Source organism: Elgaria multicarinata, chromosome 20 (assembly GCF_023053635.1).
Source record: "Elgaria multicarinata webbii isolate HBS135686 ecotype San Diego chromosome 20, rElgMul1.1.pri, whole genome shotgun sequence".
Taxonomy (NCBI): domain Eukaryota; kingdom Metazoa; phylum Chordata; class Lepidosauria; order Squamata; family Anguidae; genus Elgaria; species Elgaria multicarinata.
This window is the reverse complement of record NC_086190.1, coordinates 6,720,085-6,747,090: the sequence shown is the minus strand read 5'-3', so window position 1 is coordinate 6,747,090 and position 27,006 is coordinate 6,720,085. Positions and strand designations below refer to the sequence as shown.

Sequence of the window (27,006 nt, the reverse complement as noted above, 5' to 3'; positions counted from 1 at the left end):
TCTTCAAATACTTAAAAGGTTGTCACACAGAGGAGGGCCAGGATCTCTTCTCGATCCACCCAGAGTGCAGGACACGGAATAACGGGCTCAAGTTAAAAGAAGCCAGATTCCAGCTGGACATCAGGAAAAACTTCCTGACTGTTAGAGCAGTGCAACAATGGAATCAGTAACCTAGGGAGGTTGTGGGCTCTCCCACACTAGAGGCCTTCAAGAGGCAGCTGGACAAGCATCTGTCGGGGATGCTTTAGGGTGGATTCCTGCATTGAGCAGGGGGTTGGACTCGATGGCCTTGTAGGCCCCTTCCGACTCTGCTTTTCTATGATTCTGTGAAACTACGACTTTTTAATTTCTCAGTGAATCTTTTCTTTGGATTGGTAAGTTTACAGTTTAATAAGAATTTTCTGTGGATTGGGTTGCTTGGCATACAAGATCTTTGAAGGGCTTCCTTAAGTGTGGAATTGGGAGAGAGAAACTTCCTGATCAGCTGGATTCATAATTGCTTGTAATGAACATAACATTTGACCATCTGTTTGTCCGGAAGGAGTGTTTTGATTGTGAATCTCCCACCCATTAGTGGTAGAGGCATTGTGGGTGTTCTGTTATTGCAATAAGATTGCTGGCTATACTGTTACCACTGTCTTTCAAGGCAAGAACCATCACTCCCCACCTTCAAAAGATACCCAGGCAATCTCAAACTCAGCGAACTTATTAGAATGCCCATTAAGGGCCTCAAGTCCTTTCATAGGTATTCAAGGAAGTGCAGCAGCAACATGCAAGGATTCTTTCTAAAACAACAACACCCCCACAATGCCTGCTGTTACCTACACACACACACACACACACACACACACTACCCACAAATAAAGCGATTCAAAATTCACTTCTTCTGTAACTTGTATTTATTTGCTTATTTTTCTGGGTGGTTGGGAAATCTGAGTCCAAGTGGTTGCAAATGTTAAACCAGAAAACTCTACCCAGTCTGCTGGCACCACACGGACTGCATTAAATGCAGTCACCATGTCCTCCAAAACTTTTAAACTACCTTCACCTCTCCTCTGAAATTTCTTCAAATTGTTCTCCCAACATTTATTTCTTTGAGTTGTTTGGTGAACTTGGAGCAAATCTACACGTAGTACTGAAGGCGCTTGCTTGCGCCTTCAGTGCGCCATCAAAACGATGGTGTAGACGGCGAAAGAAGAGACTGAGGAAGAGATGGAGGAGGAGGCGGCTGGGGAACCGGTCGCGTCCTTGCCGCTGCCTCCGCCGCCGCCGCCGCCTCACCAGCCTCCTGCTGCCGGGCTAAGAGCCACCCAGGTCAGAGAGCTCGGCGGAAGTGGAAGCCGAGCTCTCCAACCTGGGTGGCTCTTAGCCTGGCAGCAGGAGGCCGGCGGGGAGGCGGCAGCGGCAGGGGCAAGGACGCAGCCGGTTCCCCAGCCTCCTCCTCCTCCGTCTCTTCCTCCGTCTCTTCTTTTGCCGTCTACACCATCGTTTTGACAACGCACTAGAGGCGCACGCAAGCGCCTTCAGTGCTACGTGTAGATTCCCTCGAGGATTTTACTCTGCCCTGACAGACTTCATCTAGTGTGGAAAGGCTGGTATTGCAAACAGATCATATACATACAACACAAGCCTTTCCACAACAACAGCCCAGCAAGAGCAAGACCAGATCCAATAATCTAGGTTCAAAACCCATGGGCCTGAATACTCATTGAAACTGATGTTGTTATACCCAAATCATTCTCACCCAGGTCCACCAATAGCACTTGTAACACAGGGTGAGATAGAAGCTAATAGGAGTGGGCTGGGATAGAGAAGATTATAACAGCTAGATTTTTAAAATTCTGAATCTCGAGTCCGAAGCGAGGTGGGGGTGATCTGGGGGGCATCATAGCAGACCCAAGGCTTGTCCCTGTTATGTATCCTTGCCCTCCCACTGAAGTGCGAGAAAATAAAGAGGTCTTCCCAGTGCAAAGTGGGGCGTTTCTAGTCCTGTTTCTTCAGCTTTAGAATCTGATTCTGATTGATAGCCTGATACTCAGATAAAGAAGTTCTACCCAGGTTGTGTGAGTAGGTGTCTCTTTCTTGCACGCTATGTTCTTTCGTCAGGAGTGATCACATTCTTTTGTAGCTCTTCAGCAACACCCAGCTCTGCATCTTGGCAAAAAGTCCCCCAAAAGTTGGATTCTCTCTTCAAAGCTAATATGGTTTTTCTAGAACATCCTTCTGGAATTTTAAAAGCTGCATTAGAACATGAAAGCAAAAGATGGTTTTCAATCGAGGTTTGCAATGGTAATACATAGAGGAGTTTCAGATTGCTGGGGGGTGGCAGAGTTATTGATTGCAGCACAACAAATCACAGAACTCACCACCAGAATGGAGGTCCCCTCTACATATTTTTTGGTGGTGATTTTACTAATGGTTTAAGGAAAGCCATGTATTTTTCGGTGGTCATGGTTGTGGTGGAAGCTCGGGGTCTTTGGGAGTAACATGCAGGTTGGAAGTTCTGCAAAGGAATAATTAATTTCTAAGACTACCATTGGGTAAAGCAAACCCTCTCCAAGAGGTACATGCCTGGTAAATTATTGCAGATCCCACACATGGAGATTTAAATTTATTAATTTAAAGTACCTGTTAATCCAGATTACCTGCCAGGGTGTCAACATCATGCAACTGCAAATTAATTGATCATGATACATAAATTTCTCAACTGATTGAGCAACTTCTTAGGTAACTATTACATAGCTGGTACAAAGTGTCAAAGAACTATTTATTTATTTATTACATTTTTAATACTGCTCAATAGCCGAAGCTCTCTTAACTATATTGCTAAAAACACTCAACTGAGGCAGGACATTAGATTATCTGGTGTCTGAAGAGGTTACATTTCCATTTCAATTCCTCTTTTCAACGGATATGGAATTTGGTCAAATGCTTTGGATGTTGGCATCCTATGTAAGCATTTCCATTCTCTCTTTGGTGTTTGCATGGGCAATTTACTATGATATTACCAGGACACACATTCCCCCAGGATTCAACCACCATTTGAAACTACGACTTATTAATTTCTCACTGAATCTTGTCTTTGGATTGGTAAGTTTACAGTTTAATAAGAATTTTCTGTGGATTGGGTTGCTTGGCATACAAGATCTTTGAAGGGCTTCCTTAAGTGTGGAACTGGGAGAGAGAAATTTCCTGATCAGCTGGATTCATAATTGCTTGTAATGAACATAACATTTGACCATCTGTTTGTCCGGAAGGAGTGTTTTGATTGTGAATCTCCCACCCATTAGTGGTAGAGGCATTGTGGGTGTTCTGTTATTGCAATAAGATTGCTGGCTATACTGTTACCACTGTCTTTCAAGGCAAGAACCATGACTCCCCACCTTCAAAAGACGGAGGAAGAGACGGAGGAGGAGGCGGCTGGGGAACCGGCCGCGTCCTTGTCGCTGCCTCCGCCGCTGCCTCCCTGCCAGCCTCCTGCTGCCAGGCTAAGAGCCACCCAGGTCGGAGAGCTTGGCTTCCATTTCCGCCGAGCTCTCCGACCTGGGTGGCTCTTAGCCTGGCAGCAGGAGGCTGGCGGGGAGGCGGCGGCGGCGGCAGTGGCAAGGACACAGCCAGTTCCCCAGCCGCCTCCTCCTCCGTCTCTTCCTCCGTCTCTTCTTTCGCCGTCTACACCATCGTTTTGATGGAGCACTAGAGGCGCACGCAAGCGCCTTCAGTGCTACGTGTAGATTCCCTCGAGGATTTTACTCTGCCCTGACAGACTTCATCTAGTGTGGAAAGGCTGTTATTGCAAACAGATCATATACATACAACACAAGCCTTTCCACAACACTCGTATCTCACCAGCCCAGCAAGAGCAAGACCAGATCCAATAATCTAGGTCCAAAACCCATGGGCCTGGATACTCGTTGACACTGATGCTGTTATACCCAAATCATTCTCACCCAGGTCCACCAACAGCACTTGTAACACAGGGTGAGATAGAAGCTAATAGGAGTGGGCTGGGATAGAGAAGATTATAACAGCTAGATTTTTTAAATTTTGAATCTCGAGTCCAAAGCGAGGTGGGGGTGATCTGGGGGGCATCATAGCAGACCCAAGGTTGTCCCTGTTATGTATCCTTGCCCTCCCACTGAAGTGCGAGACAATAAAGAAGTCTTCCCAGTGCAAAGTGGGGCGTTTCTAGTCCTGTTTCTCCAGCTTCAGAATCTGATTCTGATTGATAGCCTGACACTTCTTCCCCCACACCAAGGGGAACAGGCCAGGTCATGACAGTCCCCAGAGCTCCGAATCGCTCCAAGGCACTTTGTCATGCTCTGAGGGGACTTGGAGCAATTGGTGATTCTGAGTATTTTCTTATAGAACAGACAGCCTTTCTGTGCTTGTAACATTTATTTTTCTCTTAGAGTAGTAAGGGGGAGGGGGTTGGAGGGGGAGGAATTGAGCCTTGGCCCAATGAGGCTGAAATCTTAAGCCTTCAATCACAGTGTTGGAGGAGGGGTTCAGAAGATCAGGTTTCCTTCTCCTTTCTCAGTGTGGGTTAGAGTTGGGACATGGAATTGTTTGCTCGGGCAGGTGAAGCAGAAACAATAGATTGTGTGTTTGCTGTGAGTGATCTGACCTTTCTGACATCCTTCCCTCCTTTCTGTACAATCGAATCTTTCCTCTTTAAAAACACACAGACACATTTTGTTTTTTTAAAAAACTTGTAGCTATAGGCTGTATTTTTTGAAAAATCTTGCAGTTTTTGTTGGAGGCTTTAAGAGTATTTGTTGCTTTGCCGCTGCTTCTCTGATCCCCTCCCCTCGCATTGCCCCCTTCCTTCCCTTTGCTCCTTTTTAAAACCTCTCTGCCCTACAGTTTAATTCTCAACTCCTCATTCTATGGCCTGGTTCAGACAACATGCTAAACCATGCTGCTTAACCACAAAATGGTTAATGCAATGCATTAAGGTCATTTCATTCTGTTAACCATTTTATTTATTTATTTACAATATTTATATAATGTTCCCATTGAAAATTTTGGAGTGGTGTACAAGATAAAATGAAAATAAAACAGAATAAAACAAGTAAAACAGATTTTAAAAGAAGCAAATACAGTGAGTCATGGCTGGACATTAAGGAAAGGTTTCCTGGAATAAAGATGTTTTCAGGAGGTGCTGAAAGGAGTACAAAGTTGGTGCCTGCCTGACCTCCAGAGGCAGGAAATTCCACAGGAGGAGGGCCATCACGCTGAAGGCTCTTCCCCTGGTGGACTCCAATCAGAGGATGGATCTATGTGGAACCACCAGGAGCAGACCCTCGGATGACTTCAGTGACCGGGCAGGTTGGTAGGGGTGAAGGTGCTCTCTCAGGTATCCTGGTCCCAAGTTGTTTAGGGCTTTGTACATAAGTACAAGAACCTTAAACCTGGCCCAGTAGTGAATAGGCAGCCAGTGCAGTTCCCTCAGTAGAGGAGTTACATGCTGGAAAGGGGCAGCTCCAGACAACAGCCGAGCTGCAGCATTCTGCACTAGCTCCAGCTTCCGGAGCAGCTTCAAGGGCAACCCCACATAGAGCGCATTGCAGTAATCCAATCTTGATGTTACCAATGCCTGTACCAGCATGGCCAAGCTATCCCTGTCCAGGAGAGGCCGTAGTTGGCGAACCAGCTGAAGCTGGTAAAAGGCACTCTGAGCCGTGGTGGCCACTTGAGCCTCCAATGACAGAGATGGGTCTAAGAGTATCTCCTAACTACGAACCTGATCTTTCAGAGGGAGTGCAACCCCATCCAGAAAAGGCAATGAGCCTGTCTCCCAGACTTGGGAACCACTTACCCACAGGGCTTTCATCTTGCCAGGATTCAGTCTCAGTTTCTTGGCCCTCCTCTAGCCCATTACTGAGTCTAGGCACTGGTCCAGGACCTGCACAGCTGCACCTGATTCAATTGTCGCAAGGAGATAGAGCTGTGTGTCATCAGTGTATTGATGGCATTTAGCTTCAAATCCCCTAATAACCGCTCTCAACGGCTTCATATAGATGTTAAATAACATTGGGGACAAGATGGTGCCCTGCGGCACTCCATAGCTCAATTGCCAAGGGGCCGAGGAGTGGTCACCCAATGCTACTCTCTGAAAACAACCACATAGGTGGGATGGGAACCACTGTAGCACAGTGCCTTCGATGCCCATCCCATGGAATCAATCCAGGAGGATACCATGGTCGATGGTATCAAAAGCCGATGAGCGATTGAGCAGGATTAACAGGGTTGCATTCCCCCTGTCCCTCTCTCGATAAAGGTCATCCATCAGGGCGACCAAAGCTGATTCAGTCCTGTAACTTGATTGGAACCCAGACTGGAATGGGTCCAGATCATCAGTATCCTCCAAGGGTGCCTGCAGTTGCTCCGCCACAACCCTCTCAAGTACCTTCTCTAAAAAGGGGGTGTTTGCAACTTGGCGGTAGCTGTCTAATACCATCGGGTCTAGGGTGGGCTTCTTCAGGAGTGGTCACACTACTTCCTCCTTAAGGATAACAGGGACCACCCCTTCCCAGAGGGAAGCATTTATCACCCCTTGGACCTACCCAGTCAAACCCCCTCGGCTTGCTTTTATAAGCCAGGAGGGACAGGGATCGAGAGGGCAAGTGGTCGGCCGCACTGCTGCAAGCACCTTTTCCACATAATCAGGCCACAATAACTGGAACTGATCCCACAAAATCGGGCAGATGGTGGCATCAGACACCTCAACTGGAGCTGCACTAAAAACAATGTCAAGCTCGTTGTGGAGAGAAGCAATTTTGTCCTCAAAGTGCAATGCAAAAAGGTCACAGAGGGTCCTCAATGGGACCAGGACCCCATTTGCTGGGGAGGATGTTGTCAGCTCTTGGACCACCCAGAAGATCTCTGCTGGATGGCTACTCGAGGGTGCAATGGAGGTAGCAAAATAAGGCTTCTTTGCTGCCCACAGTGCCATGCAATACGCACGATTATGTGCTCTACAGCGTGCTCGGTCATCATCGCTTCGAGTCTTGCACCATTTGCGCTCTAGCCAATGTCCAGCCTGTTTCATGGACTGCAACTCCTTAGTATACAGCATGGTTTAGTGTGTTGTCTGAACAGGGCTATATAGAAGCCCTAAGCTCTGTAAAGGAAGCACGCCCCAGCAACGGCTGGCCCTTAGACTGGATTTAGCACGGATCCCCAGAACGGATGCACACAGCTCACAAATTTGGAGGTTTAAGACCTTTATTTCAGGATAGGGGTAGGTTACATGGGATTAGCATACTAAAATCACTAAAACATGCATATATATAAGAACCCAGAGAAAGCAAGCCAGAAACTAAGTTACAACTCATACATCACCCAACCTTGGAGTCAGACAGCCGCGCCGAACTCCCCCCACCAAAGTATGCTTTATAGTTTCTTTTTCCAACTCCTTCCCCCCTCCCTTTGGCTTTCCAGGCGAAGATCTTTTCACACCTCCGCCTGAGATGTTAATTTCTCTCAAGGCCGGCCGACTTGCCCCAGGTGGTTCCTGGCTTCACCTGACTCCCCCATGCCATGCAGCTGGGCCGTTTATCTCCCAGTTCCTATGAACCATAATAAAACCATAGTCAAATTAACACATTAAAAGACAGGCCATTCCCAGTACCAATCACCCCTTCCTTACACCTTCCCCGTTAAGATGGAATTTCTAGAAAATTCCATCTTGCCCATAACCGGTTTTATTATATACACATTGACCCCTGTTTCTTGCCCATTTTTTCGTGCCCATGCAGGGGCAGGGGTTTGCCCTCCTGATTCCCCCCTCCCCCTCCCTGCTGAAGCTCCGGGATAGCCCATCTGCCACCACGTTCTTTTTGCCCTTGATGTGGGAGATGGTAAAATCAAAGTCTTGTAAGGCCAGGCTCCACCTCAGCAGTTTTTGGTTGGTATTTTTCACTCGGGCTAACCAGCAAAGCAGGGAGTGATCGGTTTGAATTTGGAAGGGTCGCCCCCACAGGTAGGGTCGTAGTTTTCCCACTGCCCAGACTATCGCCAAACATTCCTTCTCAATAGTCACCAGGGCTCTCTCCCGGGGCAAAAGCTTTTTGCTAATGAACACCACGGGTTGTAGCTGCCGCCCTCGCTTTCCTGCAACAACACTGCCCCCAATCCAGCCTCAGAGGCGTCTGTTTGCACTACAAATGGCTGGTCGAAGTCAGGTGCCCGAAGTACTGGGGCCTGCCGCAGCCTTTTCTTTAACCCCTCGAATGCCCGCTGACACACTTCCATCCACTGCACCCGGATCGGCTGCTGCTTTCTTTTTTTTTTCTTTTTTTTTTTTTTTAACATAATTAATTTTCCCTTTTATTAACAAATACTTTTAATACTGCTGCTACACCAAAGAGATAGCTGAGATGCTGTGCCAAAAGGCTTGTATAATTTTTCTTTATGTCCATCTACCACACTTTCATTGTCTTTTTTTTTTCATTTTTGAATATTTTTATTATTGAAACAACAAACACAAATCAAAATCACTTAATACAAGATATTATCATACCTTACTATCATATATTCAATATTAACCTATTATACATAATATAATAAACATAACAGTGCTCCCCCCACCTCGGGATCTCATTCTTGTTTCCAAAAACTCATAGTTTCATCTGTTGGTGGAACCCCCCTTCCTTTAGAAAATACAAACTCCAGGAACTTTTTCCATATACTCTCAAAATCATTCGTTTTTACTATGCCTCTTTGCATTTTTATATTACATGTCAATTTATCGTTTATAGCAATGTCCCACACTTCTTTATACCATTCTTCAATACAATAATCTCCTGTAATTTTCCAATTCCTAGTTACTATCAACCTCGCAGCTGTCAGTAGGTTCATTATCAATTCTTTCATTTCTTTATTACATTTAGGATCATCATGCAGTGAGAGTAATGCAATCCTTGGTGTAACTTCTACTTTAAATCCCACAATCTGTTCAATCTCATAAAACACCATCTTCCATAACTTTTGCACATATATACAATCCCACCACATATGTAAATACGTTCCCTTTTCTCCACAACCCCTCCAACAATCTGCTGAAAGCTGTTTATTAATCTTATTTAATCTAACCGGAGTTAAGTACCACCTCCATACAAGTTTATAGTAATTCTCCTTTATTCTTACTGACATATTTCTCAACACTCTCTGTCTCCATAGTCCATCCCACCTCTGTTGTCCTATTTGTATCTTCAAATCAGTCTCCCAAACCATTTTCCCAGCACTATCCAGCCCTCCTTTCTCAACTAATATATTATATATTTGACCCACTAACCCCTTTATCCCTATGTTTTGTCCCTTATCTATTTCTTTTTGTTCAATTAATTCCTCAAATTTCGTCCTCTCTTTACATTCTCCATTTTCTCTTACCCAATTTTTAGTCCATTGTTCTAATTGAAAATAATTTAACCACGTTAATTCCAAATCTCTCAAAACTTCTTCCAGCCTCTCTCTTGTATTCATCCCCCTTAACCACTCTCCTAATTTCATTTTATTTATTTCTTTTAAAACTTTGCTTAACCTCATCTTTAAATTTTCAGGAAATTTCTTTAACATTATCACCGGTGTTAAGGGGGAATTACTTGAAAACAATTCCTTTTTATAATTATCCCAAAGTTCCCAATGGAACTTCAGAAATTGGTTATCTAAATCATTAAGCCATTTACCCTTCCCTTTTTGCTTAAAAAACACATTTTGCAATTTCAACTCAATATTCCCTAGCGTATTTTCCTCCATCCATTTCAAATCCCCTACCCCTATAATTGCTTCAACAACATGTCTTAACCTATTAGCTAGATAGTAGTACTCAAGGTTTGGGAGACCCAGTCCGCCTCTCTTTTGGCTTAAATACCATTTGCTTTTATTAATCCTTGATCTCTTCCCTTCATTGCAGTAATTATTTATAAGATTCTGCCATCTTTTTAATTCTATCACTGAAATTCTTATTGGTAACATTCTAAAGAAAAAATTAATCTTAGGTAAAATTTTCATCTTTATTAAAGCTATTCTTCCAAACCAGGAAAGATTCAGTTTCTTATACCTCTTTAACTCTTCCTCTAATTCTTTTTTCAATCCATTTAAATTCTCACTTCCCAAATCTTCTAAATTTTTTGTAATCTTAACACCCAAATATTTAATTTTCTCTTTGCTTTTCAAAACTGAAGCCTTCCCTTCCCACTCCCTTTCTTCCTTTTTAGTATAGTTGAATAACATCAAATCCGATTTTGCCCAATTTATCCTTAACCCCGTAACTTCCTCAAAATCATTCAACTGCTGTTTAATTCTTTCCATTTTACCTAAAGGATCTCTGATAGTCATCAATGTATCATCGGCTGCTGCTTTCGACATAACTCAGTCAGGGGGGCTGCTAGCTGGCTAAAGTTGGGGACAAACCTCCGATAATATCCTGCCAGCCCCAAGAAGGACTGGACCTGCTTCTTGGTCTTAGGGATGGGCCATTGCTGGATTGCCTCAACTTTGGCCTCCATAGGCTTTAACGCTCCTCGTCCCACCTTGTGGCCCAAATAGGTTACCTCCCCCCTCCCGAACTGGCACTTGGAGGCCTTCACGGTTAACCTGGCCTCCCGTAGGCGGCTCAGCACTTGTGACAAATGTGATAAGTGCTGTTCCCAGGTGTCACTAAACACCTCTGCGTCGTCCAGGTAAACACACGAAAAAGCCCCCAGCCCTCCCAGAACCCGGTCCATAAGTTTCTGAAAGCCTCCCGGTGCATTCGAGAGCCCAAACGGAAGTACCGTAAACTGGTAGTGCCCCCTAGGGGTGGAGAAGGTGGACTTCAAAGCTGCATCCTCATCTAAGGGCACCTGCCAGTATCCCTTGGTCAAATCAAGCGTGGAAATAAATTTGGCCTTCCCAAGTGTTTCTATGAGATCATCCATGCGGGGCATAGGGTAAGCGGCCACCGTGGAGATGCTGTTCAATTTCCTGAAGTCCACGCAAAAATGGACCGACCCGTCTTTCTTCGCCACCAGCACGAGGGAGGAGGGCTTTGGCTTTTCTTAATCACGCCCATGGCCAGCATCTCTTCGATCTCCTTGTTTACTATTTCTAATTGCCTTCTATTCAGCCGATGGGGGGGGGGACTGAACCGGCAGGTGCTTCCCTGTATCGATGGAGTGCGTAGTCAGCGAGGTTCGACCCGGCAGCCCCGAAAACAATTCCTCAAACCCCCCTAGGCACTGCTTTAGCTGTTTCCTCTGCTTGGGGTTCAGTTCATCCGGCACCTGGATGTCGGCTAACCCCTCCTTGCTCCTATAGCTAGCCAGCACATCTAGGCCTGCCTCCTCGCTCAAGGGATCCCCCCTCCCCACCTGGCATACCCGCACCGCCCACTCACGGAACGGTTTCATCATGTTTACGTGATACACCTTAGCACGGCGTTGACTGTTGGGATCCCTCAACAAATAATTGACTTCATTTAGCTTCTTCTCTGCAACTAGGGGCCCTTCCCACCGAACCGCTAGCTTTTCCGGCTTCAGCGGTTTCAACACCAATACCCTATCTCCTTCCTGGAACACCCGCTGTCTAGCTTGCTGGTCGTACCACCTCTTTTGGGTTTGCTGGGCCTGACTTAGGTTCTCTTGGGCTGCCTCCCCCACTTCCCGCAATAGGTTCTGTAAGTTTTGCATGTATTCCACTACCGAGACCAGAGTGGGGGCTATTCGGCCCTCCCTACCCTCCCGCAATAACTTCAATGGCCCTCTCAGCTCCTGCCCAAAAACCAGTTCGTTAGCTGAAAATCCCAAGCTATCGCTTTTAGCATCCCGGGCCACAAAGAGGAGGTATGGCAGGGCTTGATCCCAATCCGCCGTGTGTTTAGTGGCGTACGCTTTCAGCATTTTCCCCAGAGTCTGATTAAACCGCTCGACCAGCCCATTCCCCTCATGGTGATAGGCTGCGGCAGTACAGTGCTGCACCCCGGCCAGCTTCCATAATTCTTTAAGCAACAGCGACATAAATCCCCCCCTTGATCATGAACCAACACTTTGGGGACCCCTACCCGGGTAAAAATCATCATCATGGCCTTCGCCAACTGCAGTGCAGAGATAACCGAAAGAGGCACTGCCTCCGCATACCGGGTAGCATAATCCACAAGGGTTAAAATATACTTTTTCCCCGACCGGGTGGCTGGACTAAAAGGACCCAAAATATCTACCCCCATCTTCTCAAATGGCACTTCCATAATGGGCGAGGGGCGAAGTGGGGCCTTTGGATGATCTCTAGGGAACCCGACCCGCTGACAACTGTCGCAAGAGGAACAAAAGTCCCATACCTCCTGGGCGACCCTGGGCCAATAAAAGTCTCGGCTCACCCGTTCCAGCGTTCTCCGTATTCCCAAGTGCCCCCCCAGCCGTTCGTGGGCGGCTTCCAATACCTTCCCCCTTAAGGATTGGGGCACCACCAGCTGCTTTCTTTCTATCCCCCCACCTCCTTTAGGCAAAAACTGCCGATAGAGCCTTCCCCGTTCCCAAACGAACACAGCCGTTCCCTCCTTTCCCCTTCCCTCCGCCGGGCCTCCCGCCGCCTCCCGGCATTCCTGAAGGGTGGGATCCTGCTGCAACTCCTGGCGAAATTCAGGTGTGTCCCAACCTTCCAAATTGGGGCCCCTGTCCCCCCCCCTCCCCCTGGGAAAGTTCCCTTAAAGGGCTCTCGGGTTCCCCTGGTCTCGGGTCCTCTCTCTGCCGGGCCGCCCTTCCCTGGATCGTTATTGGATGGCTTTAAAAGGGGGTTGGATGAATTTCAGGTCGTGATGGCTATCATTGGGTATTAGCCGTGATGGTTGTGTGCTATCTCTAGTATTCGAGGCAGTAAGCCTGTGTGCACCAGTTACTAGGGAACATTGGTGGGAGGGTGCTGTTGCACCATGTCCTGCTTGTTCACATTGGAGTGCAGACAACAGGTTGAACAGGTTCAACTGAATCCCCTAATCTGCTGCTAAGCCCCGCCCACTCTTCAAAGGTGTTTTTGCAAGCCTCTCTTCCAGGGCCATCAACTGAGGAGGAAAGAGGTAACCGCTGAATCTCAAGCCCGGGGAAACTTCCCGTTGCAGCGTGTGTGTGTGTGTAGAAAACACGGGCCAAAGGTAGCTGTGCAGAGCTCAACTGCGGGGAAACTGAGCTGCGGTTGCCCCTGCCTTCTTTCTCCTGCTCCTCCTCCTGCTCACTCCTCTTCGTGTGCGCAAGTGTAGCGGGCGGGGCGGCACCTCCTTTTCTGCTGCTGAGGGAGGAGGAAGGGGGCTCTGGGCGAGCACACTCTACTTGGCTGCCGGGCAGGTGCAAGCAGTGCTGCCTGCCCGCGCGTCTCTCTCTGTGTCTAGCCCTGCTCAGAAGCAAGCAGGACAAGACTTCTGAATGAATTACTCCGCAACACTTTTAAAGAGCATCCCAAATTCAAAGTCTCTGCATGTCTACTCACACGTAAGCAGTTCTCTGGTCTGTAAAATGCTTAATTCTGTGCAGCAGCTCTCTTGCCTGCAAAAGGCACTGCTGAAAATCTTTGCAACTATCCCATTCTTTACAGGATATTTAAAGGTTTAATGCTTTTAAATATCCTCTTATCCCCAATCAGTGATCAGAGTTAACAGCAAAAGAAGCTTGCTTGCACAGGGATGGAAACTCCCAGGGGCTGCATCCAGCCTGTGGGCTGGAGGTTCTCCATTCATTTTCTATGGGGACAGGCCCTGCCATTGGAGAGGCCACCAGTGAGGGAGGAAGCAGCAGCCAGGCACCTCTCCACCGTGCCTGGGTCCAGCTCCAGCTGAGAGCCCCCTCTTTCCTGCTACCAACTGTCTCTGCAGAGGCCACCAGTGAGGGAGGAAGCAGCAGCCAGGCACCTCTCCACCGTGCCTGGGTCCAGCTCCAGCTCAGAGCCCCCTCCCTCCTGCTACCAACTGTCTCTGCAGAGGCCACCAGTGAGGGAGGAAGCAGCAGCCAGGCACCTCTCCACCGTGCCTGGGTCCAGCTCCAGCTGAGAGCCCCCTCCCTCCTGCTGTCAACTGTCTCTGCAGAGGCCACCAGTGAGGGAGGAAGCAGCAGCCAGGCACCTCTCCACCGTGCCTGGGTCCAGCTCCAGCTGAGAGCCCCCTCCCTCCTGCTGTCAACTGTCTCTGCAGAGGCCACCAGTGAGGGAGGAAGCAGCAGCCAGGCGCCTCTCCACCGTGCCTGGGTCCAGCTCCAGCTGAGAGCCCCCTCCCTCCTGCTGTCAACTGTCTCTGCAGAGGCCACCAGTGAGGGAGGAAGCAGCAGCCAGGCGCCTCTCCACCGTGCCTGGGTCCAGCTCCAGCTGAGAGCCCCCTCCCTCCTGCTACCAACTGTCTCTGGAGAGGCCACCAGTGAGGGAGGAAGCAGCAGCCAGGCACCTCTCCACCGTGCCTGGGTCCAGCTCCAGCTGAGAGCCCCCTCCCTCCTGCTACCAACTGTCTCTGCAGAGGCCACCAGTGAGGGAGGAAGCAGCAGCCGGGCACCTCTCCACCATGCCTGGGTCCAGCTCCAGCTCAGAGCCCCCTCCCTCCTGCTGTCAACTGTAACTGCAGAGGCCACCAGTGAGGGAGGAAGCAGCAGCCAGGCACCTCTCCACCGTGCCTGGGTCCAGCTCCAGCTGAGAGCCCCCTCCCTCCTGCTACCAACTGTCTCTGCAGAGGCCACCAGTGAGGGAGGAAGCAGCAACCAGGCACCTCTCCACTGTGCCTGGGTCCAGCTCCAGCTCAGAGCCCCCTCCCTCCTGCTGTCACCTGTAACTGCTGAACTTTCCAACTAAGATTGTAGTGCCTGAATTTGCTTTCCTTCCCCCCCCCTCCTCCTCCTCCCTCCCAATCCCCTTTCCTTTTGTGTCATGTCTTTTAGATTGTAAGCCTGTGGGCAGGGACTGTCAAGAAATACTTTTGTAAGCTGCTGTGAGAGCCTTTTTTGGCTGAAGGGCGGCATAAAAATCCTTAAATAAAAAATAATTTAAAAAAATTGTCTAATCCAGTGTGGCATAGTGGTTTGAGTGTTGGACTGGGACTTGCCAGATCCAGGTTCTAGTCCCCACTTGGCCATTGAAACCCACTGGGTGACTTTGGGCCAGTCACAGACTCTCAGCCTAACCCACCTAGTTGCAGAAAAACAAGCTCAGGGCTCCCACTGATTCTGCATTATGGTGAGTTGTATAATTATTTCATTATATATTACAATGTAATAATAATAGAAATAAAGTGCACAATAAACATAATGTGCATGAATCATCCCAAAACCATCCACTCAACCCCCACCCCCACCCCTGTCCGTGGAAAAATTGTCTTCCACGCAACCTGTCCCTGGTGCCAAAAAGTCTGGGTACTATCAGGTCTGTAAGTTCCCCCCTCAACAATTTAAAAAGACAAATCCCTGACTTGATTTCCCCCCTTCCATTCCTTGCATCTGAGTTCTGGACTTCATTACATTTATTTTCCCCATAGAAATAAAATAGAAGAAACTAAAAATAAATAAATAAATAAATAAATAAATAAATAAATAAATAAATTCATACCCCTTTCATAAAATGACAAGGATAGTTCAGCACACTGAAGCAGTGATACTAATCACAGAACTGCTTTAAATTTTCCTAAGGTTTTCCAACAAATTCACTGATTTTTTTTTTTTGGATTTAACTATTAGCCCTTGTGCCAGTAGGCATGGTGGGTAGGGTGACCATATGAAAAGGAGGACAAGGTTCCTGTATCTTTAACAGTTGCATAGAAAAGGGAATTTCAGCAGGTGTCATTTGTATATATGGAGAACCTGCTGAAATTCCCTCATCACAACAATTAAAATGCATGAACTATACTAGAGTGACCAGATTTAAAAGAAGGCAGGGCACCTGCAGCTTTAACTGTTGTGATGAAGAGGGAATTTCACCAGGTTCCCCATATATACAAATGACACCTGCTGAAATTCCCTTTTCAATACAACTGTTAAAGATACAGGAGCCTTGTCCTCCTTTTCATATGGTCAGCCTAATGGTGGGGTGTGGGATGGAGAAGGGTTTTTCACTTCTCCTGTAATTGTTAGTTATTTCATATCATCCACCTGCAGTTTCTCTAGACTGAAAGCCCAAAATAAAATTGTTAAAAGTCACAAAGACATTACCATTAAGGTATTTCCATTGGAGTTCTACTGATGGTAATTTTGAAAAATATCTCAAAATATCTCAACCTATGCCAATATGAGCGAGATTTCCCAAAACCTTTGCTGGGTGGGATCAGGAATTTTGAGTCATGAAGGAAATTCTTTCCCAACATAGATAAAGATAGTTGGTTTTAGTCATCCTCTGTGGTATGTGGTTTGGCTTGCTTGCTTGAGTAGTGCAAAGGAAGAAGTGGAACTCTAGTTGGTGCTAGAAAAAAGTAATTCATTTTTAAATAATGCACTTTGACCCATAGACCTTCCTCTCCAATTTGTTTGATATAATTGGGATGTTGTATATTTTGAAACAATTGCTAATAACTGTTCATCCTTCTTTAAAAAAAAATTGTTTAAAAAAATTAACAGGGTTGCCGTTACTATTTATCATCATCTCTTTTCTTACGTATGGTGGTTTTTCTAGATGAACATGATGGGCTTCACCAACTCATGCTGTCTTTTACTGATTCAGAAATTTCCTGACTCTTGGACATGTTTTAAGTGTGACAGCTTTCCTGATATTGGTGTGGATGTATTTTAAGAACATAAGAAGGGCCCTGCTGGATCAGACCAAGGGTCCATCTAGTCCAGCACTCTGTTCACACAGTGGCCAACCAGCCATCGGTCAGGGATGAACGAGCAGGACATGGTGCAACAGCACCCTCCCTCCCTCCCATGTTCCCCAGCAACTGGTGCACGCAGGCTTATTGCCTCAAATACTGGAGATAGCACACAACCATCAGGGCTAGTAGCCATTGATAGCCTTTGTCTCCAGGAACTTATCCAACCCCCTTTAAAGCCATCCAGATTAGTGGTCATCACCACACCCTGTGGTAGTGAGTTACATAACTTAACTACGTGCTGTGTGAAGAAGTCCTTTCTTCATGCAACCAATTAGTAGGGGTGTGCACGGACCCCCCACTCCGCTTCACTTTCAGATCCGCCATTTTCGGATCGGGCCGCTCCGCCCCGCCCCCACTCCGCCTGTGCCCACTCCGCTCCGCTCGGAGCTCCGGATCCGGATCGGAGCTCCGTTCCCTCCCCATAGGGGGGGGTTACCGGGCCCTGCCTCCATCGCCGCCCATGCGGCGACGCGGCAGAGCCCGGTAAGGGACCAAGGGAGAGGGGGACCTTACCTGCCTCCATCCGCGGTCCGTCGCCATCTTCAATTGAGCCCGCGGTTCAACCAGGAAGTCTGGGCCATGGCCCAGACCTCCTGCTGGAACCGCGGGCTCAATTGAAGACGGCGACGGACCGCAGACGGAGGCAGGTAAGGGAGAGGAGGGCGGGGGGGGTTACCGGGCCCTGCCGCTGTCGCCGCATGGGTGACAGCGACAGCGGCAGGGCCCGATAAACCCCACTTAACTTTCCGGCGGAGCTCCGGATCTAGTTGAAGGATCCGCCTTCACCTCGATCCTATCCGCCGTGCTCCGCCGGCCCCCCAATCCTCTTCGCCTCCGCCTTAAGGGCAGGCAAAGCCCCCCGCTCCGCTCCTGCTTCTCCGGTCCGATTAGAAGCGGAGCACATCCCTACCAATTAGTAGGCCTAATTTCTGAATGTTTCCTGTAAAAGAATAAAAAAAATATGATGTGTTGCTGGTGACTAATGTGACTAATGGAATACATATAACTTTCCCCTATTGCCATAGTTCTTTAACTTCCATAGCCAGTGGTGTTAATTTCAGATACATTGAATGTCTCCCATTCTTTATTTCAGTGATTTTAACATTAAGATGTTATGTAGAACAGGTTTGTCTTAGTTATGTGCTGTGAAACCCTTTTTAAAAAATCCCTGGACGAACCACCTAATGAAATGTGCTGCGCACGCCTATGCTTGTTCCTCCCTGGCCGATGGCTGGTTGGCCACTGTGTGAACAGAATGCTGGACTAGATAGACCCTTCATCTGACCCAGCATGGCACTTCTTATGTTCTTATGTCCTCTTTCTTTCTTTCTTTCTTTCTTTCTTTCTTTCTTTCTTATTTCCTGCTCTAAATAGGAAATGTTTCTGGAGAAGCTTGGTGTTTGCCCTAGACATAAATGTGGGAGGTTTATTCAGACTGTCATGCCACCATTGATATTCCCAAGGACGATCATCAAGAATCTGGTGTTTGATGAGGTGCCAGTGAGGGTGTATTGGCCCACAACACCAACTACCAATAAGAGAAGAGCAATGGTCTACCTTCATGGAGGAGTTGGCGTGCATGCAAACTTGAGTAAGTTCTTTGAAAGGAGTCTGTTTTTTCATTATTTTGCATGGCATTTTAACATGATAGTTCCAGAAAACTAGGGAAGTAAGAAGAATCTGGATTGGGGATGGAATTTGTCAAGTTTTCACAAGCTCAACCCCCCAGATGCCAACTAGCGAATCCCAGAGCAGGCATGACTTGGCATGCGCAGAGTAGGGCAGGCTTAAAGTTTCCTACTTTTTGTGTGTGTACAAAACAACAGAATGAAATTTAATAGGGATAAATGCCAAGTTCTACATCTAGGAAATAGAAACTAAATGCAGAGTTACAAGATGGGGGATACTTGGCTCAGCAATACTACAAATGAGAAGGATCTTGGAATTGTTGTAGATCACAAGCTGAATATGAGCCAACAGTGTGATATGGCTAAAAGAAAGGCAAATGCTGTTTTTGGCTGCATTAATAGAAGTATAGCTTCCAAATCGTGTGAAGTACTTATTATTCGGCCCTAGTTAGGCCTCATCTAGAGTATTGCATCCAGTTCTGGACTCCACACTTTAGGAAGGATGCAGACAAGCTGGAGCGTGTTCAGAGGAGGGCAACCAGGATGATCAGGGGTCTGGAAACAAAGCCCTATGAAGAGAGACTGAAAGAACTGGGCATGTTTAGCCTGGAGAAGAGAAGATTGAGGGGAGACATGATAGCATTCTTCAATGCTTACACTTAAAACCACCTGTCAGGTATGCTTTAGGGTGGATTCCTGCATTGAGCAGGGGGTTGGACTCAATGGCCTTAGAGGCCCCTTCCAACTCTACTATTCTATGACTATATGATCCTATGAAATTCTGATTTGTGCAAATGGACCCTTTTACCTGCGGTTTTTTTTTTTACTCAAATTGTGCTGTTTTGGGCTGCAATTTTGCACAAATTATGATTCCTGTAAATATTCCTAACCATGAATTTGCATGAATCACTTCTGGCTAATAATGACAGGAACAAGAAAAGCAGTGAGTTCTCGCCAGGCACTGGCAGACCACCTGCTGCCTCTCCCTGCATTCATGCTGGGTTCAGGCAATTTGCAGGAGTGTGGTGAACAGACCACAAACAGGACTCAGAGGTGTTTGCCCATCCGTAACATTAGGGTGACCATATTTTGGAAACCAAAAAGGCGGACAACATGGTCGCCCCCCCAAGGGGGCGTGTCCAGCACCAAGGGGGCGTGCCTACCCGAACATAGCCTTGGTCACATGTTTGATTTTACAGCACACATTTAAGACAAATCTGTTCTACAAAACATCTTAATGTTAATCTTAATGTTAAAATCATTGAAATAAGGAACAAGTGAGAGATTCAATGTATCTGAAATTAACTTCACTCACTCCTACTTTTGTAGGTTTTGCTGTACTTTGAAGCTTTTGCTATAATCTCTGTGTTACATTCTCCCCTTTCCTCAAATATCTTTTCTGACTGTATCTTCACTCATTGCAAGCTGCTGTTGTTGTTAACAGGGTTTGCTACTGGCCAGCTGGATGGCTGGCTTTCTTTAATTTCAATTTTTTAAAAAAACTTGTGCATAATTGTCACAAGTTTCTCTACTCTAACATTAGGGTGGGTGTTGTGGAAGTGAACACTACTTTGCCCATTCACCACTTCACACATCCAGACTTTGGACTTCTGTCTACTTCCTGCACAAACATGTGACTCTGAGACCCTCTTCCTAATGCCCTGCATTTCATGCCAGCACCATGGGGCTAAGTTACAATAGATGTCTCTGGGTTGTCTGTGCAACCTCTGTTGTCTCTCACTCTTAGTCACTGCAGACAAACCAAAGCCTCCAGCCTCAAACAATCTCTCTCTCCCACCACCCCGCATAGTCTCCCAATGGTCCAGCTAGGCTGCACACTTGTGGCTTGGGATATTGCTTATTGCAGGTTATTGCTTGGTCATGTCTGGTGACCAAGCACCATTATTATTATTATTATTATTATTATTATTATTATTATTTCCCACCTTTTCCCCAATACTTTAAAAAACTCTGCCACCAGCCGCCTTCACCTCCTCTCTTCCTGCACAACTTTGATGCACTCTTAAAACACTCCGTGTGGCAAGCCAGCCTCAGGGCCAAGCTACAGGTGCATCTGGGTTGCCTTCAGCCTCTCTCTGCCTTATGCCAGCCTACCAACATTTCCAGCCTCAAATAATCCCCCACCCCACCCCTCTCTCTGCCAAAGTCCCCCAACGGTCCAGCCAGGCTGTGCACTTGTACCCTGTGGCTGGGGGTAGGGCAACAGCTTATAGTTTGGTTGCATCCAGTGACTTGTTTTTTAAAAAAACTCCACCACCAGCCGCCTCTGCCTGCACCAAAACTGGACTCTGAGACACTCTTAAAAAGGCTCTGTGTGGTACAGCAGCCTCTCAGGGCTCAGCTACAGCCATCTCTGAGTTGTGTCTTCAGTCTAACCCTGTCTCTAAGAGATATGCCAGCCAGCCAAAGCCACAAATCTATTTTTCTCTGGTATGCACTTCTAATGTTCTGCATTGCATCCCAGCAGTGCAGTCAGAACCTAGCTCACAAGTGTACAAAGTGAAGTGGAAGGGAAGTAGTAGCGAAGCAAAGCAATGACATGCCAGGTTCTAACAGTCGCAGCAACAGAGCATCTGCAAAGAAGAGAGACTCTCTCTTGACTGGCACTTTACTGTTGGTCATGAGAGTTTTTCTCTAAAGATGACCCTTCATCGTCCATGATGTGGAAATTTTTAGAGAAGGCCTCTGGCCCTTTCTGTTTTGCCCTGCGGGCAGCTTTGACTGGCCTCTACTTTCCCACATTTTGATTTATGGATGCCTTGCCTCTGCTGAGCTCCAGGTACCCGACTGCACACCAAATCTGCAACAGGAAAGGTGCCCTGCTTGCCCAGGACTTCTAACCTAAAGACTGGAGAACCCCTTAATGCGAAGGGATGGAACTGCTCAATATGCAACACCCCAAAGAAGAGGTTTGACAACCTGAGTTTGAAGGATATGGCTCCATCAGTTTTAAAATACAATAATTTTAAAATGTTGAACTTTTTAATATAGCCTAAAAATATATATATGGATGAACAGATCTGAGTCAAACATGGCATGGTTAAATTTCTCCTTAATAGCTATCATGGTGCCAACTTTCAGCCCTTCATCTTTAAAAATGTCATTTAAAAAAAATATTTTTAAAACCTCAGACTTTAAAAAAATCCTAAAACTCAATGGTTGGACAGATCTGTTTCAAACTTGGCATAGCTAAAGTCCTTGTTAAGAGCAATCACGATCTCTTTATCTTTAAAAATAACATATATATTTTTTAAAAAATTAAATCCTCAAATTTTAAAAAATTCCTAAAAATCAATTGAAGAATAGATCTGTTTCTAATTTGGTATGGCTAAAGCTCTACCTAAAAGATATCATGGTGCCAACTTTCAGCTCTTTATCTTTTAAAATGACAATTTTAAAAATAATAATTTTAAAACCTCAATTTTAAAAAATTCCTAAAAAATCAATGGATGAACGGATCTGTTTCAAATTTGGGATGACTAAAGCCCTTCATAAGAGCTACCATCGTGCCATGTTTCATGTCTTTATCTTAAAAAATGACAGAGTTATAAGCATTTTTGTTAATTCCCATTAGAGCTGCTCTTTGGAGAAATCCGGATTTCCCCTCCCCCTCCCGGATTTGTCGACAAAAAACCCGGACAACAGGCAAATCTGGTCATATGGTCACCCTAGCTAACATGTCAAAGAAGGCTAACACACCAGAAATGGTGGGAAATCATTGGAAGTGAACCCCAAATGTGGGCTTTGGCTTGGATCAACTCCATTTCCTGCCTACTAACTCATCTGATGTGGATATAACAAAATCCACATGATTGCATCAGCCTGGATGCCAACTGTGCAGCCCTCACAAGAACTCCACCTGCCAGATGCCCCCTTCTCCCTGTGCTACCAGTGCAGCTACTGCCATTGCTGTGTTAGAGAACAAGGCATTTTTTTTACATTCTTCATTTCCCAGAATCAAGAGGGGAGGCAAGGTGATCTCAGGGTGCTGGTGGTGGGTTTAGAAATGTTCCATTGTGTGCATGTGCAGGCTAGAGGGTTGTGGTGTGCGTAATGAGTATCTTGTGCATTTGTGGTGAGAGTATTTCAACAGATTGTCCTGCATCACCATCAGCTTTCACCCACCCCTAGGGAACGTCTCATCCAGTGTGAGGGTCTGCTGTGGAGAAATCTGGGCTGTTTGGGGCTTCACCAGATTTCACTGGAAAGTCTTTCAGGAATTGCCAGGTGATTTTCCAGCTTTACAAAAGGCAATATATGCTCATGGTGGCTTCCATTGGTGAGATTAGAGCTGTAAAGTGTATGTTTTATTGCATTAGCAGCCATGAAGCCCTTACATCTATTTAAATTGTGGCCATAAAATGCTTGCTTCTATGAGAATTATGACAGTAAAGTACATAGGGCATAAAATATGCACATTAGGGCAGAAATCTCCCCCAAATAAGTGGATGGCAGCCACCATTAACTACTTTGCCTTTTAAAACATTGGAAATCCACCCTGGAAAACCATCTAAAGGATGCACAGGTAAAGAGAGCCGGTCTGTTGCATACTTAGCATGTACTCATACCCTTGCAAATTTGAGATCAATGGCGTTCGCAGCAGATTTCCTCAGTATCCCTGCCCACCCCTGCTTTAAAATGACTATGAGCTTTATCACACCAGCAATATACTGTGCAATCACTGTGAATTGCGTGCAAAGGACTCCGAAGTTTGCTTTGACTGTGAAGTACTCCCATGCATCCTGCTTTAATTGTGCTATAAAGGGAAAAGAATTGAGGTATTTAGCTACTAGTTTCCAAGCGTGTTTTCCGAGTGGCCACTGGGGCACAGGAGCAGGATTTGATGTGAATTAAACAAATGCTTACATCTGTGTAAGCTTTAAAGATAAAGACTTCAAATTTGGCACAGTAATAGATATTAAGGAGAATTTTATGCATACCAAATTTGAATTGGATTGGGTCATCCATTGATTTTTAATGATTTTTTTACATTTCCCCCCTTAAACACTTTGCAAAGGATCTTAGGAGTGCTGCTGCCCAGGGTGTAATTTAGCAACAACAACAACAACGCTGACAGCTTAGTGCTGTAGGGGATAATTTGAGGGAAACAGGTACATGGGATGAAGCTCTATATGAAGCCCACGCTAAATTCCTGTCATTCCCCAGTGAGTTTTCCTTTAATGGTTTTTTTCAAGTAGCCATGGAACTGGTCCAGAAATTAAATGTGATTTTTAATATGGTATGTGAACTAGTAGGAGATTTTTTTTTATGTTAAACAGTACATAAATGTTATTATTTTGTCATAAATACATAAATGAACTCCCTTCATATATATTCTTTTCCAGAAACCCATGCAAGGTTGTGCAACTACATTGCCAGAAAGAGTGGTTCTGTGGTTGTGTGTGTTAGGTAAGTGGTCCCCTTTGTCTCTATCTGAGAAATAGTGATGAGTACTTCCTGAGTCGTGAACCCTGGTAGATGTGCCCTTGCCTCCAGGAATGCCTGGGCTGCCCATGACAGTAAGCCCTACTCAGCCAGCACTCTCTTCTCCTGAGAAACGAATGCCTGTGACTAGAACACAAAGGAAAGTCTGTGAAAATGAAGGAAAGAGTTTACCACCACCTGGCACTTTTCCATTTCCTTCAAACTTTCACATTCTGTTGTGGTGGTCACCAAGTTACAGAGCTTTTGAAGAGCAGGACTGGGAATGCACAGCAGCCCAAGGAGCTGGGTCTGGGGTGGGGGCTGTTGCAAGGGAGTTTGCCAGACCTCCGGAATCCGTTGGCTGCTTGTGATATCCCTAATTATTACTACCAAATTTGGTTTTTCACTGAGATGACATTTTCTTGCTGTGGAGGAATCTGAATATATTCTAGTTAAACACGTAGCTGAGGGAGACTGACAAACAGACAGCATATTTGGGGGGGGGGGAGTCTGAGGGGGAATCATATGTCACATCCTCCATCCCAAGGTTGAAGTAACACAAATTGTGGAAGAAGGGATGAGTTGGGAATGGCAGGAGAAAGAGTGGGTGAGAGATGCCAGCTGGAAAGGAATGAGCAGATGATGGTAGGACAGTGGAAGTGGAGCCTGAGCAGGCAATGACAGAAGGAGAAGGGGGTGAGCAGAAGTAGGCTGGGAATTGCCTACTCCTTGAGGGAATGAACAGGGAACCAGTGAGCTAGAGGCTGGCCTTTGGCAAGAGTGATTTATATTTCGCAAAACAGCCTTCCAGGCAAGGAGTCGGTGGTTGGTTGGGTATGTGTGAGAGAGTACAGGTGGCCCAGCGCATTCCCCACCCTGATCCCACCAATTGCCAGCATGTGTCCTCCAACCAAGAAATGTAAAAGAAAAATAGTGCATGGAACATATGAAGTAAAGCTTCCACAACTGCACAACTCTGGATTTTGGATCCCCCAACACTCCTGTGGGATTGTGTTGTTGTTGTTGTTTATTTCATTTCAGTGCCTTTAAAAAGAGAGCTTCAGCTGTGGGGCAATATATAAATGTAATAAATAAATAAATAAATAAATAAATAAATAAATAAATACCCACATGATTAAATTCCAGATATTGGGTTAAAATGGTTACACAGCACCTAGTACAGAAGCTTAATAAGACAGTGATTTATACATTCCTTTCAGCCTCAGAAACTGCAGTGCTAAATGCCAACAATATCTTGCCTTTGCTTTAGATTTCGGTATGCTCCGGAGCATCCATACCCAGTGCCAGTTCTGGACTGTTGCACTGCTACTATACACCTGTTGAAGAATGCTGAGCGATATGGAGTGGACCCCAACCACATCATCGTTGGTGGGGACAGTAGCGGAGGCACCTTTGCTGCTGCAGTTTGTCATGAACTGGCGACAAGGAAGGATCTCCCAAGGGTCCGAGCCCAGGTCCTTCTCTACCCATTCCTTCAAGCAGTGGACTTCAATTTGCCTTCTTATCAGCAAAGCCATTCAATTCCCTTGTCATTCCAGAAACGAATAGTCCGATTAGGCTTGTTGTATCTCACTGGGAGAAATGTCAAAGTGGATGAATTTATAAGAGGTGCCCATGTTCCTGAGGAGTTGAGGGTGAAGTACAGAAAGTGGGTTAGTGCAGATATCATTCCAGAAGAATTTAAGGTCAGGGGTTATGTGCCACCAGTGCTTGCTCCATTTTCAAAAGAACATTATGAAGTTGGCAAGCAAGCCTTTGAGCCCATGTTTTCCCCACTTTTAGCAGAAGATGCTGTCATCCGCCAGCTCCCTGCTACATTCATTTTAACCTGCGAATATGATGTTCTCAGGGATGATGGACTTTTGTATAAGAAACGCCTGGAGGACAATGGTGTGCCAGTGACATGGCATCATGTGAAGGATGGGTTCCATGGAATAAGCATGTTTGTTGATTTAGGGCTTCTTGAATTTCCAAGCTCCCGGAGCAGTTGTGAACGTGTAATTCATTTTTTAGAGTGTTTATAGAAATCATTGTTCAAGCTCCTTTGTGGTGCTTCTGTTTGAGGGATTAAACAGAAAGGATGAACAGCTGAGCCTGGGAGTGTTTGGGGAGTGGCCCTTCACGGGAACAGGCGGAAGCTTGCTGAAGGCCCCTGCAGCTGACAATTGGACCAGACCCTGACTTCTCTTCAACACTTTCTTGAATCCAGTGGTGTTCGACCCGGCTTTTGACAGATACTTTGGCTTTTGACCCCAGACTGCTTGTTGATGTTTCCTTCCTGCTTATCGAGTTTAACACTGGTGATTTACAACAGTTTGCTTCCAGCCACTTCAAAAGGAAACAGCAGAACGACTGTGAGATTGTTTTCATTATGGAGCAATTAGCACAAGAAAACCTACAGTAGGAGGAGCAAACAAATCAGTTAGTGACAGCTGTTCAAGCCTTGCAAAGTAGAGCGCCTGCTGTGGCCCCAGTGGTGAAGCAGTAATGCCCCATAGATCCTCTGGAGAGGTTTGATGGCTCGGCTGATCGTCTGCCAATGTTTTTGGCTCAAAGTCAGCTTTTTTATGAGTTTAAGAGCTGAAACATTTCCAGATGAAACAACCAACGTTGGCTTCCTTATCAGCCTGCTTACAGGTCAGGTGGCTAAGTGGGCTACTTCCTTGCTGCTGGAGAAAAGCCCTTTGCTAGGGAATTTGAATGACATAATGAAGCACCTGAAGGAAATTATTATTATTATTATTATTTATTTATATAGCACCATCAATGTACATAAATGTAGGAGGACCCAGCGAAGGCAGCTACTGAATGAATGAATGAATACCTTTATTGAATAAGTCTTCTGACCATTTAAAAAAATCACATAATCATTAAAAACATAGAGACATTACTTAAAATTTATGATTTAAAATTTTAAAACAATATACAGATCGTATATGATATATTATATATGACCGACAGAAAGCTCTGGCGTGGGCTGGTCCATGAAGTCACGAAGAGTCGGAAGTGACTGAACGAATAAACAACAAAAACAACAACAGTTAATAAGACCCCACGTAAGTTACAACATTTGATAAAAACTTATTAATTGATCCATTTTTTCTAATT

The 27,006-nt window shown here is 46.0% G+C and overlaps 1 protein-coding gene across 1 annotated transcript; it reads left to right on the top strand.

Annotated features, from left to right (window-relative positions):
* The first annotated feature begins 2,913 nt into the window (after positions 1-2,913).
* Positions 2,914-25,922, top strand: LOC134411448 (arylacetamide deacetylase-like 3). The gene is made up of 4 exons (XM_063145249.1): positions 2,914-3,090; positions 18,179-18,395; positions 23,799-23,862; positions 25,148-25,922. Exons 1-4 carry the CDS (start codon positions 2,914-2,916, stop codon positions 25,920-25,922), a joined length of 1,233 nt encoding a protein of 410 aa, XP_063001319.1.
* Positions 25,923-27,006: the final 1,084 nt, after the last annotated feature.

Bases quoted from the DNA above. Each gene is read 5' to 3' on its own strand.
- LOC134411448 (XM_063145249.1), top strand. From the start codon at position 2,914: ATGGAATTTGGTCAAATGCTTTGGATGTTGGCATCCTATGTAAGCATT. The intron at 18,396-23,798 runs GTAAGTTCTTTG...ATTCTTTTCCAG, and splicing joins TGGCGTGCATGCAAACTTGA to AAACCCATGCAAGGTTGTGC. The intron at 23,863-25,147 runs GTAAGTGGTCCC...CCTTTGCTTTAG, and splicing joins TCTGTGGTTGTGTGTGTTAG to ATTTCGGTATGCTCCGGAGC.